General features: G+C 54.7%; 1 protein-coding gene across 3 annotated transcripts in view; it reads left to right on the top strand.

The window, feature by feature from the left end:
- HTT (huntingtin) overlaps positions 1-18,506 on the top strand; it is a 122,729-nt gene that overhangs the window by 75,176 nt on the left and 29,047 nt on the right. For all 3 annotated transcript variants that reach the window (XM_072946925.1, XM_072946924.1, XM_072946923.1), the window contains 6 exons: positions 978-1,114; positions 2,536-2,652; positions 5,164-5,286; positions 5,582-5,817; positions 6,923-7,065; positions 13,730-13,934. In XM_072946925.1, coding sequence (XP_072803026.1) covers positions 978-1,114; positions 2,536-2,652; positions 5,164-5,286; positions 5,582-5,817; positions 6,923-7,065; positions 13,730-13,934 — 961 coding nt within the window. The remainder of the gene's footprint in view (positions 1-977; positions 1,115-2,535; positions 2,653-5,163; positions 5,287-5,581; positions 5,818-6,922; positions 7,066-13,729; positions 13,935-18,506) is intronic.

The raw sequence follows: 18,506 nt of genomic DNA, 5'->3' as shown, positions 1-18,506 counted from the left end.
GCACCTCCTAAGACCCCTGTAGGCGGCCTTTCGGTTCCCCTTTCTGCGCACTGCTGTGGGGTGACCACCGAGCTGTGTGTTGGGGCAGGGGCTTGGACCCTCGCGCACTCCACACCTGCTCCACTCTGTCACAGCCGTGCTGGGGCTCACATTAACACCTCAGCAGATGGGCATGTGGCTGCACATACGGCCTTGGGGTCACTGGATAGAGTTGAAACACAAATGTCAAGTAGAGGGATGACTAAGGTTTCCCAGATCAGAGGGTCTTTGGATAGAAAGTTGATGGCCAGCCAAACCCACTGCTTTCTGCTGGGAAGCTCGGGCACCTGTGGACAAGGCAGCGAGCATGGGGGTGGGCCGGGGGTCACTAGGGTGAGAGAGTGCTCCTCTCACTAACCCTGGTGACACGGCTGCGCTGCACCCTTTCAGTGAGGCATTTCTTAGATGGTTTATTCGTATGCTGTTGTTAGACTAACAAATTTACTTCATTGTTTTGGATAAAAACAAGACTTGGGAAAACCCTCTGATGAGAAGAGTGAGTTTAATTACTTAGAATAGCATAGAAATCTTAATACTTTGACTAAATGTTTTCTATTGACAAAACACCTGTTTTTTCGGGTGAATCTTTAAACAGATTATGCATGAGACTAGAACGTTGCTGTTTTAGTTAGTTGGAAGGTATTATTATTTTGAATTTGACTTTTGAATTGTGCCTCTTTGTATCAGAAGTAGCATTATTTCGCAGAAACCCCAGGTTTGCTGGTTTGTTTTCAACATTATCGAGTGTCAGAGAAAACCCCCGGCCTTCCATGATGGTATACAGATAATGTCACGACTCATCGTTCACAACCCGGACTTACCCCGTAGCACAGAGCCAAGCGTGGACTAGGGCGTCCTCAGTTCCTGAGCAGTTTGGAGGTGCTGGCGCTGGCTTCCAGTGTGCCTGCCCCTGACCCCGTGCCCTTCTGTGCCCACAGCCATCCCGGCCCTGCGGCCCATAGTCCACGACCTCTTCGTTTTAAGAGGAACCAACAAAGCTGATGCAGGAAAAGAGCTTGAAACCCAGAAAGAGGTGGTGGTGTCCATGTTACTGAGACTCATCCAGTACCATCAGGTGAGAGGGTGTGGGCGGCCACTGGTCCTCGCTGTCCGTGCAGGGATGGAAGGAAGTGCCACGTGGCCGGCCGTCTGCTGGTCAGTGGGCATTGCTTTGGGCCAGCCCTGGGCTCTCGGGTGGGAGGGGCGTGAGGCGACGGGAGGCTTGGTAGGGCTCTGTCTCTAAGGCAGTGCAGCCTGGCCAAGGCCATTCAAGGTAGCAAACATGGTGGAGCCTTCTTTTCCAAACGAGGATCAGAAATCAGTTAGCCGACAGTGATGATCACGGAGGTAGCATTCTAAAGAATGGCTTTAAAAATCTCAAACCGGAAATAATCCAGAGGCTTTGTCTGTACCTTTGTACCACTGTGTTGACGCCACGGTTTTGTTCTTTGGGCTGATTTCTGGCTTTGTTTTTCTAAAGGAGGAGCAGGAATTTCAGATAGTTTGAAGCAGTCTAACTGCAGAAGTCAGGTTTTTTTAATGACAGCTCCCCCCCCTCCCGTTTTTTTAGCTGGTATAGTTGTCTCTTTCTCACTTATTTTTGTAAATCAGCTATTTGTCTTTGAATCTTTATAAAGTCATAAACTTTTCTCATCGAAACACTTTTCTTGTGTGTTCTCAGTCTGGTTAATTTGGTCATATTGAATTAAATGCTTAGTGTTTAATTGAATCCCATGATGACATAAAAAGTGCAGCGACCAGAGATTTGAGAACTAGCACGTGACCTGCGGCAGACACGCAGGTTGGTGGGAGGCCCAGAGGGCGGCTTTGCCACGTGTTCCTGGAGTTCCCGGCCTGGTTTGTGAGAACGGGGCGCGCTGGTCCTGACGAGGAGAGTCGGACACAGCGTGGTTCCTGGAGCAGAAGTGCTGGCAGGCCCTGGGCAGGGGAGGCAGCCGAGGGAGGGCGGTGGGCACTGTCTGTATCGCTCGTACGTTTAGACTGGGTCGAGACTTTTCTGTGAGCAAACAGGTGGTAAACATTTCAGCTCTTCCAGGCGACGTGGCAGCTGCTGTCACGGAAGCAGTCCTGGCGGCGTGTGCACAGTGGCTGTGCGCCAGGGAGACCATGTTTACAAACACAGTCTCTTAGGGGTCTCTGTTTAGAAGTGACCACTCGCAGGCGTGTGCTGAGCCGCGCCAGCGTCCTTGGGAGCAGGCTGTCCTCAGGAGGGGTCACCCCCGCAGAGCGCACGGGACTGAAGCTAATGCACACAGAGGCAGAGGGCAGCTGCAGAACAGCGTGGCCCAGGCTGTGCTTGTGTTGTGCCAAAGGTTGAGATGAGTCTGGTTTTCTTTCTGTGCCTTTCCGCTGGCTGTAGGGACGGCAGGGGCCCCAGGGTCGTCTTCCGCAGCCCCCTCACGCGTGTCGGGGTGAGGGCTGCGTCGGGCTCGTCAGCCCCCTTGGGGCGCTCCACCTGTGCCATCCCTCGTGCAGGTGCTGGAGATGTTCGTCCTGGTCCTGCAGCAGTGCCACAAGGAGAGCGAAGACAAGTGGAAGCGGCTGTCCCGGCAGGTGGCCGATGTCATCCTCCCGATGCTGGCCAAGCAACAGGTCTGTCGCCCCTCTTGCTCTCCGTAGCGCCGCTGAGAGCCCTGTAAGCGGGTGGAGACCCCCAGACGAGGGTGCTCGTGACTGGCTCTTCTGCCGGTCAGGGTGACCCGTGTGTTGGTAGTTACCACTGCCGTCTAAGGCCATGGGGTCTGCTGCGCTGATGCCCTGCGACCCTCCTAGGTTGCTGGTGTCTCCACTTGGCAAGTGTGGAGTCCGGGCTCAAGATGGTCCCTTGGTCCCCAGGGCACCCTCTGGGAAGGGGCTCCAGCGCTGTGTCCTGCCCCGCTGACACACTGCGGCCCTCATCCTGGTCAGTTAGACGTTTTTCATTCCATCTGTAAGTGTGTGTCCCCTGCTCACTTAGAAAGTGGTTTAGCAGTTCCCGTCGTCGGATCAGAACTTCTGTAGTCGAACGACGCGGTGGGTGGTCCCCGCAAGTGCGGTGGAAGGAGCCGGAGCCCGGGTGTCGCAGGCTCTCTGACCCACACCTGCCGCGTGGCGTTGAGGACAGGGCACTCTGCACTGGCTGCAGCACCACCTGGACGGTGCCTCCGGGAGGCCTGACTGGCTGCCGGCACAGCTCCGGGCCTCACGCACGTCGGATGCAGGCAGCAGACACCTGTGTGCGCACCTTGCTCACCCGGCCAGGGAACCAGAGCTCTGGGTCACACGGGGTTCGTGCTCTTGGCATTGGATGGCATCACGCAGGCACCTGCGTTAGTGCTTACCGTCTCTGTGGCTCCAGTCCTGGTCTGGCTCCACAGCAGACCTGTTACCCTGAGGCCACTCGTGCAGGGTGGGGGCTGAAAGATGACAGGTTTAGTGAGCTGGTTGGTTTGGTGTTTTCATGTAGCCCTGGATTCCAGGCCTGTAGGTGCATATTTTTAGGGTGGTGCTCTGCAAAGCTTTATCCTAGTCTCTCTTAACCGGGGACGCAGTTTGAGGAAGGTGGAGGTTGAAGGCTGGCATGCATAGTAAATGCCCAGCTGGATTTCTGCCGCCGTGAGGTTGAGTGGAAGATGGTCTGTGAAACACTTGGCACATGCCTGCCAGGTAGCTAAGCAGGGGACACGCCAGAAACAATGCCCGGCGGGCACCCTGGGGGGGCTGACTTGGGCTTTGGGAGTGTGAGTCTGGGTGTGGAGACAGAGCCGAGCCCTGGGAGGTGAGGGGCTCACAAAGGAGACGAGGAAGGGACGGAAGAGCCAGCAGTGTTCTTCACGCCCAGGAGGAAGGGCGCTTCACAGAGGAGGCATGGATCCACTGGGGTAAATGGGCCCTAGGCACAAGCCTGGCTCGGTACCATGGAGGTCACTGGGGGGCAGTTTTGGGGGAGTGGAGGGGGCAGAAGCCCGGCCGGTGTGTGTTGGTGAGAGGCTGGGAGGGAGGAGTGGGAAAGGGGACAGATGCGGGGTGGCGGCTAGAGGACAAGGGAGGGGTGGTAGAAGGGCCAGTGGGGAGGGACTAGGGCTGGGGTCGGCCAAGAGCAGAGGGTAAGAGGGCGGTGCAGGGTGGACGAAATTGCCATCAGGGTGTCCCTGCGCAGATGCAGACCAAAGTTGGGATCGGCTGCATGATCGGCGGGGGCCCTGGCTGTGGGCACGACGGTTCCTCCAGAGAACCCAGGCAGAGGGAGCTGGTGGGCAGCAGCTCCGGGGTGTCTCCCCACCATGCGGGTTTCGACCTGCACCTTGAGAGAGTCACACCCCGTGCAGGGATGCGTACTGTGTCTGCACCCTCATCAGCAGTGACAGAAGCCTTCAGCAGGGGGTGGTTGAATACACTGTGGTAGAGACTTAGTTGAAATATTTTGCATCCTTTAAAGATTATGTCAGGTTTTAAAACCTGTTGCTTTGGGAGTTCTCCATTGTATTTTTTTTAACTTTTTTTTTACTGAGTTACAGTCATTTTATGATGTCGTGTCAATCCATTGTATTTTAAGGGAGAAAAGCAGAGGCATTTAGAGTATGACCTTTCAGAACAACTTAAAAGCCTCTCTGCGTGCGTCTGGACATGCGGTTGTAGGAATGTGGGGAAAGTTACGACACAGAAATACACCAGTTTGCTGATTTGTTGCCAAAAAGCAGGGTAGGGATGGGGTGCAGGTAAAGCAAGTAAAGAAGAAAGCAGCGTGCGTGCTACCCCGTCTGGGTGAGTGATGCGCGTGGAGAGTGGCACGAGGGCTGGCTCCCAGGGTGTGGATGGGGATCGTGTCAGGCTGGTGCATTTCTAGGTGGTGTTTTTCATGCTTTTATGTATTTGTAGCCTTCACAGCAAGCATGCGTAGTTTATATAATAAAAGTCTCAACGAGAAGATTTCCATATGGAAAAACTAGAGCTGCTGCAGTGCTGTTCTGAAGGGTGTTTGCCTGGGTCACTACTGAAGTTAAATGCGTTTAAATTTGAGGGTGGTAATGATGGGACAGTCAAGGTCATCTGACCTTGAGCTGTAAAACGTGAGCTGGTGTTTTGTTGGCATCTGGAAAACATCGTGATGTTTATTTGCAACAGATGCACGTTGACTCTCACGAAGCCCTTGGAGTGTTAAACACTTTGTTTGAGATTCTGGCCCCGTCCTCCCTCCGCCCTGTGGACATGCTGCTGCGGAGCATGTTTGTCACTCCAGACACACTGGTGAGTGTCTTGCCTCCCGATGGCACCTTGGACTCCCCTCTGCGCATGCGGTGGTTCACGGGAGCACCTGGGGGTTCTGCTGGGGCCCGGGTGGGGTTGAGAAGTTGCATTTTAAACACGTCCCCAGGTGGTATTGATGCTGCTTGTCTGGGACCACACTGTGAGGACCAGTGATACAGAGATTTGTCGGTAGAATGGGTAAAATGAGGGCAAATTTCATAAATGAAATTGACAGTAGTGGAAAATTTCATCCTCTTTTTCTTTAGCTGTAACTTACTTATTTTCCTTCTTCGAGGCCTCTGTGAGCACCGTTCAGCTGTGGGTGTCGGGAATCCTGGCCATCCTAAGGGTGCTGGTCTCCCAGTCCACTGAGGACATCGTTCTTGCCCGTGTTCAGGAGCTCGCCTTCCCTCCGTGTCTGCTCTCCTGCCCCGTCGTCAGCAGGCTGAGAGGTGGGGGCGGTGGCTCGGTGCCAGAGGAGCACAGTGAGGGAGGACAAGCGAAGAGTCCGCCAGAGGAAACGTTTTCCAGGTAGGCTGTGCGTCTGGGCCACGAGCCAGTCCCCGGCCTGCAGGACGTCGCCGGCGTACAGGGGTTGGGAAGTCTTGCTTCAGCTCTGCTCCTTGGGCAGAGAGGTCTGTGTGTTCTCCCTGCCAGCCCGCCTCGCCAGGGGCCGTGGTCACGCCTCTCTGCATGCTCTGTCCTGTCCCCTCAGCCTTGTGAAAGACTGCAGGGCGGTCACCGTGCCCTCACCACAGCGGCCACCACGGCAGTAGGCGTGGAGGTGGCCCGCCCTGGGTGCAGGCGATAAGGGCATGCATTACCTGCAGAGAGTTTGAAAACCGATGAAACCCACTGAAAGTCAGTCAGTCTTTTGTGCCCTCCGTGTGCTGGCCGTCCCAAACACGGTCAGTAATGGAGCCCTTCTCCCAGCCGGGCCAGCCCGCTCCCACTGTGCTCCCCGGCTTACTCGTGGCATCAAGTCGTGTTTGTCCCCATAGCTGATGGGAAGTCCCCGAGGGCAACAGTCACGACTCGGGCCCTGTGTGTACTTGTTGTGTAGACAGTGTTGATCCACCTTTGCTGGATTCAGAGTTAGAGCCCTAAGAGTGTGTCCTGGGCACAGTTCTGAGGACTGCTCCTTCCTGCCGTGTTCACCACTCCGGCCGCCCTGGGCTGGTCATTGTGGAGGTGTCGGCGGGTGTGTGCAGGTCAGTCTGGTGAGCCTGCATGGTGCCCTCTGCCTGGGGCTCTGCAGGGCGGCCCGTGGCTCCCTCTGATACATACCAGCAGGTGGCTAAGTGAACGGCACATGAAATTTTTGCGGCAGGTGATCAGCTTGCTTTACGGTTTACAAAGCTTGAAAGAAACACCACACCCGCCTCGTTTTACCCTCCTGAAGGTCCTTCAAAGGTGGCGTGATGGCTGCTGTCTCAGAGGAGGAGAGCGATGCGCAGGGCAGAGCGACTCCGTCCGGAGGGAGGGAGTTCGACACTGCACTCGGCTCGTTTCACTTCACTTGCATCGTCACTCTGTCTGCATCTGCTGTGTGTGTGTGGTTTTTATGAATGCGCCTCCCAGAAGTGCTCCGTAACAGCCACCTAATTCAGTGTCACCCTTCTCCCTTTCTTTGAAGGTTCCTACTGCAGCTGGTTGGCATCCTTTTAGAGGACATTGTCACAAAGCAGCTAAGAGTGGAAATGAGTGAACAGCAGCATACTTTTTATTGCCAGGAGCTAGGCACCCTGCTCATGTGTCTGATCCACATCTTCAAGTCCGGTAGGTGCCTCGGCCAGTCTTGCTAGAGTGGCGCTGTGCCCTGCCCGGCGTCGCACACTCGGGGGTGGGGGGTGGGTAGGGTCCGTGCTACCAGCGAGCTCTGCACTGCTCGGTGTCCGCTTGAAAACCTTCTGCTGGTGGAAACAGCAAACCTGAGGGCTTCCTCTTATTTTAGAGATTGAGGAGGCCAACGTGCTTTTGTCACCTTTATATATGATTGTGGATTAAAAAAGACAGAAATTCAAGAGAGAAGTTAAAAGATGCCAGCCATGCAGTGAGCACAGCAAGCAGCCAGCTTCCGAGTTAGGACAGGCAGTGTTTTCCAGGAGGAATGCGTGTGTTCCAGGGGAGTGTCCTCCTCTGGGTAAAGTAAGTGACAACCTGGAAGACTCTCGTCGCTGTGTCCCGGCGTATCCTTCTTCTCGAAGCAAGCAAAGCAAACAGCAAGGAAGTCATGGTCCAGATATGAAGCAAGTCAACATGTGGCATGATTTACAGTTGATCTCATGGGAACCTGTGGTTTTAAAAAGGTTCTCCTTTAGTTGGCTCTGGGGTCATGATGAAGGACCCACAGATGTCATCCTCCAGGCTCCTTGGCTTTGTTGAAAACTGTTCATATAGTCATAATGTAAATGCTGTTTGACTTTTCATTTTTAGGGTCAACATATGAATAAAACATTGAGAGTTTGTTTACTTAATTATGGTTTTAGGACATTGAAAATGATTCATTTCTTGCAAAGGTAAGAAGGAAACTAACCAGCCAAGTTAATTAGAGAAGTAGAAGGTGGACAGAGGGACGGAGGGATAGAAGGGGCTCTGGTGCTCCTGTCTCGCAGTGCTGAACAGAGCAGAACACAGAGACCAGGACGGCAACGGAGTGGAACAAAGGTGTAACCTACTGGTGGGAGGCGGCGCGAGTGAGCTCAGCAAGTCTCATCTCTGACGAGCTGGGGTCTGGAAACCCTGATGTGGTCGCCATGTTCAGAAGTTTTGCAGGGTTAAGACTCCATCCTTAACTAGAATGAAAAACGGAATTTACTGGTTTCAGCTCCGGGAGGTGCGGGCTGTTGCTCTGAGGTCTGCCTGCTCTGGTGGCTTAACTCTGTTGCCACATCGTGCACTTCCTCGTCTCAGCTCTGAGTACTGTGTTGCTTTGTTCACTGCTGGGCTCCTTCCCTGTGGCAGGAAGGGTGTCCTCTGGCTGCCTGCAGTCTCAGCCCCTGCGTAAGTCCTGTGAGTGACGCGCGGGCCGCTGGGGGCTCTGGCTGGCTGGCAGGTGAGAGGCTGGCCAGCATTCCTCTGAGAGAGAGGGTTGCTTTCCAGTAGTGAGGGAAGAGGAGCAGCCAGGATCACTGGCGGCCCGCTGCAAGTGGTAAACTCGTATCAAGGAGGGTTTGCCAGAACTGAAAACAGAGTGCTAGCACGCGGATGCCTTAAAAGGGAGGGGACAGGGCGCTTGTGAATCTGAAGCCTCTCTTTTAAAAATCACGTGTGTATATCACTGTAATACAAAGCAAAATGCGTGCGTGCGTGCGCGCACACACCCACACACACCCCCACCGAGAGCAAAAGATACCATCGTCAGCCTGTGTTTATTCAGCAAACACGTACTGAGTCGGCCGCTGCCGTGCAGGGCTCAGGGTGCACGGTAGCCAGTGAAGCTGACGTGATCTTGCCTCTGTGGGCTCAGCCTGGCGGGGCAGACAGTGCACAGATGTCATCGTAAGTCTCCTGGGAAGGGAATGAAAGCATGGTGACAGACGCCCAAGGGTGGGCAAGTGGGGCCGGTTCTCCAAGGGCGGCTGTTGAACTAAGCCCTGGAGGGCAGGGAGGAGCTAGCCTTTCGGACGCACTTTTGTGCTGAGTGGCGAGGGGTCGGAGACGACCCCAAGACGGGCAGCAGGGACCTGGTCTCCTGTGGCTGGGAGTCATGGAGGAAGACACGACTTTGTGGCTCTTCGAGTAAGTGCTGTTGCCCTTGGCACAGGAGCGCGACCAGAGTTTAATTTTGCTAACGGGTTGTAGCTCCAAGCCACCTGTGTGCTTAACATAGAAAGGATTTTCTTTTTGAGGACCTTCTGCTTTATGCTCCACTGACCCACCATAGTAAGTTCAAGGTTCAGAAGATGATTGAGCCACGTGTGTGGTGGGTCGTTAGTCTGTTGGGCATCTCAGCGCTCGGCCGTGGGTTGGTTTGGGTCTGACGCCAGAGGGACGCCAGGTCATCTCTAAGGATGGCGTCCACCTTCCTCAGGGAGGAGCGGTGCGATCTGTGGCCTCGGGGGTGTCCAGCGGGTTTCTGTGCCATTCGAGGAGCTCCCTCACCTGTTGCTCTGACTTCCCCTTCCTTCTCTCGGAAGTCGGGGGTGGGGGGTTGCGGTTTGTCGTGGCGCTGTCCAGCCGAGCGCCCTGCGCGTGGCGCTGCTCTGTGTCTGCGCTAGTTCGGGGGCATCTTGGCCACATGGCTTTGGGCACTGGAACTGTGGCTGGTGTGACCGAGCAGCTTCTGTTTGGTCCACTTCTAGTTAAATGAGGCAGCATGCGTGGACTGGCCGGCTGGGAGCCACGCTCTGCTGAGGAGCCCGGGCGGCGTGGCGGGCACCGGCGCTTGCTGTTTGTGTCTTGGGACGTTGTTCTGTTGGACGCAAGTTTGTAAGTGAGGGGGTGGAGTGGGTTGACACCTGTCTGCGCTTCCTCATTTATTTTGATGGCATTTCTTTTGAAAACATTAGGGGCAGAATTCCTGTGTTGGTTGGTTTTGAGGTAAAATGGAAATAAATTGTCTTAGCCTTTTACGTGAATAGGATGCCTTCAGCGTCTACGGTCAATTGCTCCTGTTCTGTGCATTGCTTAAGCAGTAACCGTGAACCTCACCCTCCACTAAAAATTGAGACCTTTGAATTTGCCCATTTCAAGTATCGTTTCTTAACAGGAACTAGTCTGACTAATGGCCTTGACCTCTAAGTTTCTGTTACTCATCTTGTTGGGGGAGGGGTATGAATCCCAAAGTCATTTGCCAGTTTCACATTCAATCCAGCATAAACACAATAGCCAGGAACCTGGCCTCCATTTTATAAACTCGGTAACGGGCGCCCCATCCTCCCCCGAGACAGGCCAGGCAGAAGCAGGAGGAGAGCCCGGGGCTTGGGGCTCACGGAGTCCGTAGCTTGGTTGTGGGCAGGGCTGGGGCGATGCCCTGACTGCCCAGCACATGTCCAGTCCCCATCGGTGCTCCCCACCCCCGCCTCCAGATGCCCCCCATCCCCAGGCCCTGCGGGCGGCGCACCATTCCCGAGCTTCCCTAGCAGAGCGGGCAGGACGCCGCTCACTTCCTTCCTCATGGGACCCTCATCAGGGCCGGCGCTCCCGCCCTGTGCGGGCCAAGTGGGAGCATCAGAGACAGAGAACGGGTCCTTCCTCCGGCGGTGAGATGGACGCCAGTGCACAGTTGGGCGGGGTCAAGGCTGCTCACGGTGCTCTCCGGGCGCGCAGCACCTGGCATCATTTTACCCCGTTGGTCCTCATGGCGGCTCTGTGAAGTGCTTCCCTGTCTCACTGATGAGAGAACGGAGGCTCGGGGAGGGCGTGTGCTGAGACCAAAAGCGAAGGCCCAGGGTTTCTCCTGCTCATCGGACGTGCGCCTCTTGGGTGAATGGTGGTGAGTGCGGCAGTGGACGTGCACCTCGCCCATGTGCCGTGACGCCATCCGTGTCCTGGCTGAAGTGATGGAGACACGGAGGGGTCGTGTGCTCGGAGGCGGGGCCCCGGGCCTTTCCTGGGCCTGGTGTGTCCCACACCACCTCTGATGCCGCGGCCTCCACAGGAGTGCACCCAGGCTGCGTGGGGAGAAGACGGAGCCGAGCGGGAGTAGCGTCTGCCCAGGGCTGCCCCGACAGCCGCCCTGGGGCGTCCGCTCCTCGGCCAGTCCCCTAGTGCCCCTTCCTCCACGCCACCAGGCGTGTGTGTCTCTTTCCCTCCTTGCTGAGAGCTGCCCTGATAACCCCACCTGCGAGGGAGACTCAGCCCTTTCTTTGCTCTGCTGCTTCCTTCAGGGTCCTCCTCCTCTTGTTACTGCGCAGCTTTCCAGCGCGCGGTTTTCAGGGCTCACTGCTGTCGCCCCGCGCCCGGCTCTCCTTCCTTCTGTGCGTCTGCAGCAGTTGGCCAGCTGCGCGCCTTCCTGAGTCTTCGGCTTCCAGTCCTTCACCCGCCCCTGCGCCCACAGCCGCCCGCCTCTGGCAGCTGTCAGTCTGATCGCTGTATCTGTGAGTCTGGATTTCTCACATCCACGTGCATGTGAGGTCTCAGAGTCGTTCTCTGTCTGACTTCACGTAGCACGACGCCCTCAAGCCCTGTCTGTGTTGCTGCAAACGGCAGGATCTCCTTCTTTTTCTTAATGGCTGAGTAGTATTCCATTGTGTGTGTGTGTGTGTGTGTGAGAGAGCGAGAGAGAGAGCGAGAGAGCCGTCTTCCGTACCCACAGCCTCAGGAGGCGCTTGGCTCGTCTCGCCGTCTTGGCTTCTGTGAGAAACGCTGCAGGATCCCAGGGTGCAGGTGTGTTTGAGGGAGTGCTTTTGTTTCCTTCAGGTGAACACCCGGAAGTGGGGTTGCTGGAGCAAACGGAAGTTCTGTTCTTAACTTTTAAAGTAACCTCCGTGCTCTTTTGCACAGTGGCTGCACCAGCTCGCACCCCCACCAGCAGGGCGCGAGGGCTCCCCTTTCTCCACGTCCTCCCAGTGCTGGTTCTTCCTCGCCTTTTTGAGGGCGGCCGTCCTCAGCGGCGCGCCGCGCCGTCTCGTTGCGGTTTTGACCTGCGTTCCTCTGGCAGCTAGGGGTGCTGAGCACCTTGTCATGGGCCTGTTGGCATTTGAATGCCTTCTTTGGAAGAATGTCTATTCAGGTCCTTTGCCCTCTTTTTAATTGGATTATTTGGGTTTTTCTGTTATTGATTTATGTGTTTGTTGCATATTTTGGAAGTTAACTCCTTATCAGATGCATGGTTTGCAAATACTTGCTCCCATTTTGTAGGTTGCCTTTTCATTCTGTGGATGGTTTCCATCACTTTGCATTTTAGTTTGATGTCCCACTTGTTTATTTGCATTTTTGGTGCCTTTGCTTTTGATGTCAGATCCAAAAAAAACCATCGCTAAGACCAGTGTCAGACTTTTCCCCTGCGCTTTCTTCTAGGAGGTGTATGGTTCAGGTCTGCAACTTGCGTTAATTTCTGTGAGTCGCGTGAGACGGGTCTAAGTTTCGTTCTTTGCCTGTGCAGATCGGGGTCTCCCAGCACAGGTCACTGAGGAGACCGGCTTTCATCCATCGCGTGCTCCAGCGCTGGGGTTCTGTCCTTGCTCCCCGTCTCCCTCCTGGGCCCTTCTGCCTAGTAGAAACGTCGCTTTCGTGACCTGCCTCGGTCGTCGCTGAGAGATGACTGGTCACGTCACTGCACTGTCCTGGCGGCCTTAGTCTCTTGTTTCCTTCCACCTCTGGACACGTGGCTCGGTGTCCTGCTGGCACCTTGCGCACACTGAAGTCAGGCCCGTCGCCGGCGTGGCTCCTCTCCAGCTGCTTCCTCTTGTTGACGTGACTTGATTGGCATCCTTCGTGAGAGACGTTCAGACACCCCTGCCCCCGCCACCTGCGGGCCCCTGACTCTCTGCCTGTCCGCCAGCCCCCCACCCCACCCCTCCCCCTGCTTTCCTCACATCCTTCCAGCAGCAGCCTGCTTGCTGGCCATGTGCTTCATCCAGCACTGTGCCGAGTCCTGGGCTCGGGTTTTATGATTTGAGCCTTGTTGCAGCCCTGTGAGCAGCTGCTGCTCTTAATTCCATCCCACACGTGAGGGGCCAGGCCCCAGGCCGCGCACGGCCAGGGTCACCAAGTAGGAACGGTAGAGCCACAGTCTGAGTCGAGGGCTGCCTGTCGCTCAGCCGTCTGGGTCACAGCTCTGACCGTGGTTTCCTGCTGCCTGCTCAGTGGGTCCCACGCCCTGAGCCTGTCATTCCGTGCCCCCCTGCCTGGCTCCAGGGCTTCTCCGGGCCAGCGCTCGCCTCTTCCCTGGCATCCTTGACCCGACGGGGAGCCCGGGGAATAATGGAGGCACAGAGAAGGACCAGGCCAGGGCTGGAGGCCTAACCTCACCGTGGCCCAGAGAAGAATTGCGCGCTGGGAAGCTTCTTGTCGGGGTTTTGTTGTTTGTAATATCGAACTTCCGTCCGCTCCCCTCCCGTGCCTCAGGGCATCAGTGTAACCAGTCGCGAAGCAGTGAGGAGGGGCCTGTGGCCCACTTGCTCTGCCAGCTTTAGGGCTCTTCTGTGTTCGGAATGTGCTGAAATTTAAATCAGAGACAACATTTTGACTCTCTCCACTGATGCCAGGAGCCCTGAGATGAGGGGCGGGGCGCCAGCCAGCTCCCATCCACGCCGAGCCCTCCGCCTTCCCCCCTGTGCTTTGCGGCATGTGCGTGTCCCCGTGTCCTGGGGTGAAGGCCAGCCGGTGGCAGCGTGAAGGGAGAGGCACTTTGAGCTGGGGGTGGAGGCTGCGGAGGGGACAGAGTGAAGTGGTGAATTCGGGAGGTCTCTCCAGGCCCTGTGGCAGGAGGGCGCTGCGGAGAGGGGGCGGCAAAGACACTTCCCTGTGGTCAGTTTTACCTTTGGTTTGTTTCCAGGGATGTTCCGGAGAATCACGGCAGCTGCCTCTAGACTCTTCACCGAGGGCACCGACGGCAGTTTCTACAGCCTGGAGCGCTTGAACGCCTGGGTGCGCTCCATGGTCCCCACCCACCCGGCCCTCGTGCTGCTCTGGTGCCAGATCCTGCTGCTGGTCAGCCACACCGACTACCGCTGGTGGGCGGAGGTGCAGCAGACCCCCAAGTACGTGCCGACTCCTGCGCGAGACCGAGCAGCTTGAGGTTTGGCCCCGTTCTCCTGAGGCTCTGTAACGGTTCTGCTACATTTACTCTTTCTCTGGTGGAGGCCGCTGTGAGGAAGTGTGGTCCCACTGCAGGCAGGCGAAGCTGCCACTGCTGCTCACGCGCGATTCCTTTGACAAGTGCCCTGATGCCGTTTCGTGTTACGGGCATGCTTGACGCGTTGGGTCCCTCCTGCTGGGTTCTCATCCTTAAACTGGCTCCAGAGCAAGACACGTTGCAATATCTTAACTTCTTTAGAGGTTCCATGTGGTTCCGGTTATTCTCAATGAAGTGATTATTTAGCAGCATTTCAGAACTACTTGGAAATACCTTCCTTTTTGGCATTCAAAGACTTACTCACTATCTGATTGTGGGTGGCCCTCTTGGCAAAAATGTTTTTAGCTTTAAGTTAATTTCTAGGCACTCTCTCTCAGAAACGTGTACATACGTGGAGGTGAAAGTTTTGGTGCCCCACCCCTGCAAGCCAAGTCCTCGGTGCAAGGTTTCTGGAAGGCTCAAGAGCCCATGGTGAGGAGAGGAAGGTCTGGAAATAATAGAGGGCGAGGACTGCGGGGTCGGAGTCAGCCCCTCTCTGCTCCGTGTGGAGCCTCAGCTATGCAAGTGAGGCTGCGGGGCCCCGTTTTGGCCAGTCCATCGCTTCGGGTGGAAAAGCCGCCGTGAGCAGGCATTGCTACACAGCTGCCCTATGCGGTGTGCTCTGCAGGGTGCCATGTGGTGTGCTCCATGGGGTGCCGTGCGGGATGCTCTGCGGGGTACTGTGTGGGGTGGCCAGGAAAGTAAGAGCCGTTTCCTGCCCTCCAAGTGTCTGCCGTTTAGTTGGGAGGACAGACCAGTGAGAACATTTGAAATTCTGTCATGACGCCGCCCTGTGCGAGTCAGAAGCAAAACCAGTGTCTTCCACTTCCGTGTTTCCACTGTGCATGTAGACCAGCTGGGAGCTCGTGACATCAGATTCTGAGTCAACAAATGGCTGAGGGCCCGGGGCTCTGCGTTTCTGCCAGGCTCCTGGGTGGTGCTGACCCCCAGGTCCGTGGAGCCTGCTCTGAGTGCTGAGGATCCTCCCAAGGACCAAGCCTGTGCCCCAGCCCACTGTCAGACCTGGTGGCTGGACACTTTAGGAACTGGGGTCCTGGGCTCCTGTGTTTTTCCAGGCTCCCTGGGGGACCCCCATGGGCGGCTGGGGCCGAGTCGCACCGGGTGAACCGTGGCGAGGCGGGGCTTCGGTCAGCTGTCCGCGCTGGCGGGTGCCGGGTAGGTAGATGTTGAGGCGGCACCCGCCACCCCCGCGCACCCTCAGTGCTTCTCGACTCCTCCTCCTCTGCCTTTTGATACCTCGTGGGTGGTGAGGGCGGAGGCCGACCTGGAGTGAGGTCGAGAGGGAGTGGGAGGGCTGACCCTGGCCTGGGGGAGGGAGGGCCTTCCGCAGAGACGCAGCTGGGCTCTCCAGCAGGCTCAGCCAGCGCCGTGGAAGGTGGAGAGTGGTTTGCTTAGACAAAAAGAAGCAAGTGTGCGTGGCAGGCCCGAGCAGTTTTATGATCCGTGGTTACATCTGGATCCAGGGGACGAATCAACTGGACGGTCACTGTTAAGACAACCGGGTGTGCTGAATGTGAGTCTGCGCAGCCTGCTGCCCTTGATTATGAGTAGTTCTTGGGGGTCACGTGTTGAGGTTCACTCTCACGTGGTGCAGCCCCCAGATCATGTGTGTGTGGTGTGCGTGCGCACGTGTGTGCGTGTGTGTGGCGGGGGAGTGCGAGCCTGAGCACAAGGGTGGCAGCGTGCTAGTAGCTGAATCTGGGTGAAGACTGTGTGACTGTTCCTTGAATTACTCTTTCAGCTTTTCTTTTGGTTTGAAAGTTTTCAAAATAAAAGTTAAGGAAAAACCATGGACGAGGGAGATTTAGAGAGCAGCTCTAGACAATTCTTCAGACGAGTTTTGCTCTAGAGGAAAATAGGACCTGGGAATGGGGACATGACAGTTTTAGGTGAGAGAACAGGTGGCCTGGCTGAGCCCTTACAGGAGGTGGTTCCCCCAGAGCTGGCAAGGGCAGACGGGTTCTGAGGTGCAGTCGTGGGCTTCGTTGTGTTGATTTACTTCCTGCTAGCTTTTTAGAGTTGAACTTACGGTTTCTTGAGCTTGTGGGTTCTCAGCTCAATCATCACTTCCTCTGGGAAGCCTTCCTGATTGCTCTCTGGTTGGTGAAGTCTCATTGCCTGCTCTCACGCCTGCCTTGGCCTCTCCTCCATGGCATGTGTTGAGGCTGTAATTTGTCATTTGTTTGTGTGTGATAATCTGATTAATATCTGGCTTTCCCTCTACACCATAAGCCCAGCAGGGCTCTCACTGTATTCCCAGCACTCACATGAGTTAGGGACTTAATTGCCCTGACAGTAGGAACAGCAATGACGTATCAGTGAACATGTATCATGTGCTGTCACATGTAGCACGCTAGCACTTCCATGGCACTAAGTGCCAGATGTCCTGAGGGCTTTCCATCGCAGTAACTCGCTAAGGCCTGCAGCCCTGCACGTGTGTTACAGACGAGGAAGCCTCTTTTCCCGGAGAAGCAGCTTGCCCAGTGTCACAGGTGAACATGCAGGCATGCGTGCGAGAGCCCCCGGGTTGATTATGTCCACCTGTTAGAGCGCACACTGTCGTGTGAGTGTGTTTCTAGGCTCTGTGTTCTGTTCCGGCGATGATACATGTGTCTGTTTTTGTGTCAACACCACACAATTTTTTTGTGTTTGTTTTTAAGATTTTTTTATTGAAGCAGTGTTGTGTCAGTTTCTGGTGTACAGCGTGATGTTTCAATCATACATATACACACATATATTCGTTTCACATTCTTTTTCATTGAAGGGCATTACAAGATACTGGGCACAGCTCCCTGTGCTGTGCAGTAGGACCTTGGTGTTATCTATTTTATTTACACGCAGTAGTCAGTGCCTGCAGATCTCGAACTTCCAATATCCCTTCCCACCCCTTTCCCCCCTGGTAACCATATGTTTGTTTTCTATGTCTGCGAGTCTGTTTCTGTTTTGTAAATAAGTGCACTTGTCCCTTTCCCCCCCTTAGATTCCACATACAAGTGGTATCATGTGGTATCTCTCTGGCTGACTTCACTTAGAATGACGATCTCCAGGTCCATCTGTGTTGCTGCAAATGGCATCATTTTATTCTTTGTAAAACACCATGCAGTTTTGATTGCTGTAGCTTTGTAGTATAGTTTGAAGTCAGGGCATGTGACACCTCCAGTCGTCTTTCTCTAGATTGCTTTGGTTATTTGGGATCTTTTGTGGTTGCATGTGAATTTTAGAAGTTTTTGTTCAAGTTCTGTGAAAAATGCCGCTGGCTTTTGGATAGGGATGGCACTGAATTTGTGGATTGCCTTGGGTAATGTGGGCATTTTAACAGTGTTGATTCTTCTGGCCCACGAGCGTGGGGTGTCTCTCCTTCCACGTCTGTCGTCTTCACCTTCTGTCATTCAGTGTCTTGGAGTTCTCAGCGTGTCGGTATTTGACCTCTGTGGTTAAATTAGTCCTGAGTATTTTATTCTTTCTGACTGGGATTGTTTTCTTTATCTCTCTTTCTGATGGTTTGTTATTAGCGTATAGAAATGCCGCAGGCTTCTGTGTGTCCTGTGTGTCCTGTGTGTCCTTGCTGAATTCATTTATTAGAACTAACAGTTTTTTGGTGGCCTCTTGAGGGTTTTCTGTGTATACCAAGTGTCATGCCATCTGCAATTACTGAAAGTTACACTTCTTTCTGATTTGATGAATACCTTTTATTTGTTTTTCTTTTACTTTTTTTTTTTTTTTGCCTGATTGCTGTGGCTAGGACTTCTAGTACTATGTCGAATAAAAGTGGTGAGAGTGGGCATCCTCGTTCTGTTTCTGATCTTAGAGGAAAAGCTTTCAGCTCTTCACCGTTGAGTATGATGTAGCTTTGGGCTTGTCACGTGTGGCCTTTCTTATGCTGAGGTGTGTCCTCTGTGTACAGAGCGTTTTTATCATAAATGGACGTTGAGCTTCGTCGGAAGCTTCTTCTGCACCTATTGAGATGATCGTATGTCTTTAACTCCTCGTTCTGTTAGCGTGACGTAGCACACTGATTGATTTGCAGGTGTTGGACCATCCTTGCATCCCTGCAGTAAATCCTGCTTGTCGTGGGGTGTGAGCGCTTCTGTGTGCTGTTGACTTCGGTTTGCTAGTGTCTCGTGCAGGATTCTTGCATCTGTCTTCATCAAGGATGTTGCCCTACAATTTTCTTTTTTTGTGGTGTCTTTGTCTGGTTTTGGTGATGAGTGTCTCCATTTCCAAAAGATAGTCAAAATGAATTACTAGAAGTTTGGAATACAAAGTACAAACCATTGTTTTCTGCTTGTAGACTCAGCAGACACAGAACTGCTCTAGCAAACTGTTGCAGAGGTTCTGTGCCCAGCCCGGCACCACTGGCTCTCAGCTGAGCGCGGGCTCCCAGGCCGCACTCTGGGCAGCACCGCCCCTGGAAGAG

Source organism: Vicugna pacos, chromosome 2 (assembly GCF_048564905.1).
Source record: "Vicugna pacos chromosome 2, VicPac4, whole genome shotgun sequence".
NCBI classification, from domain to species: domain Eukaryota; kingdom Metazoa; phylum Chordata; class Mammalia; order Artiodactyla; family Camelidae; genus Vicugna; species Vicugna pacos.
Note: the sequence above shows the minus strand (reverse complement) of the source record. Positions and strands in the feature narration are given on the sequence as shown.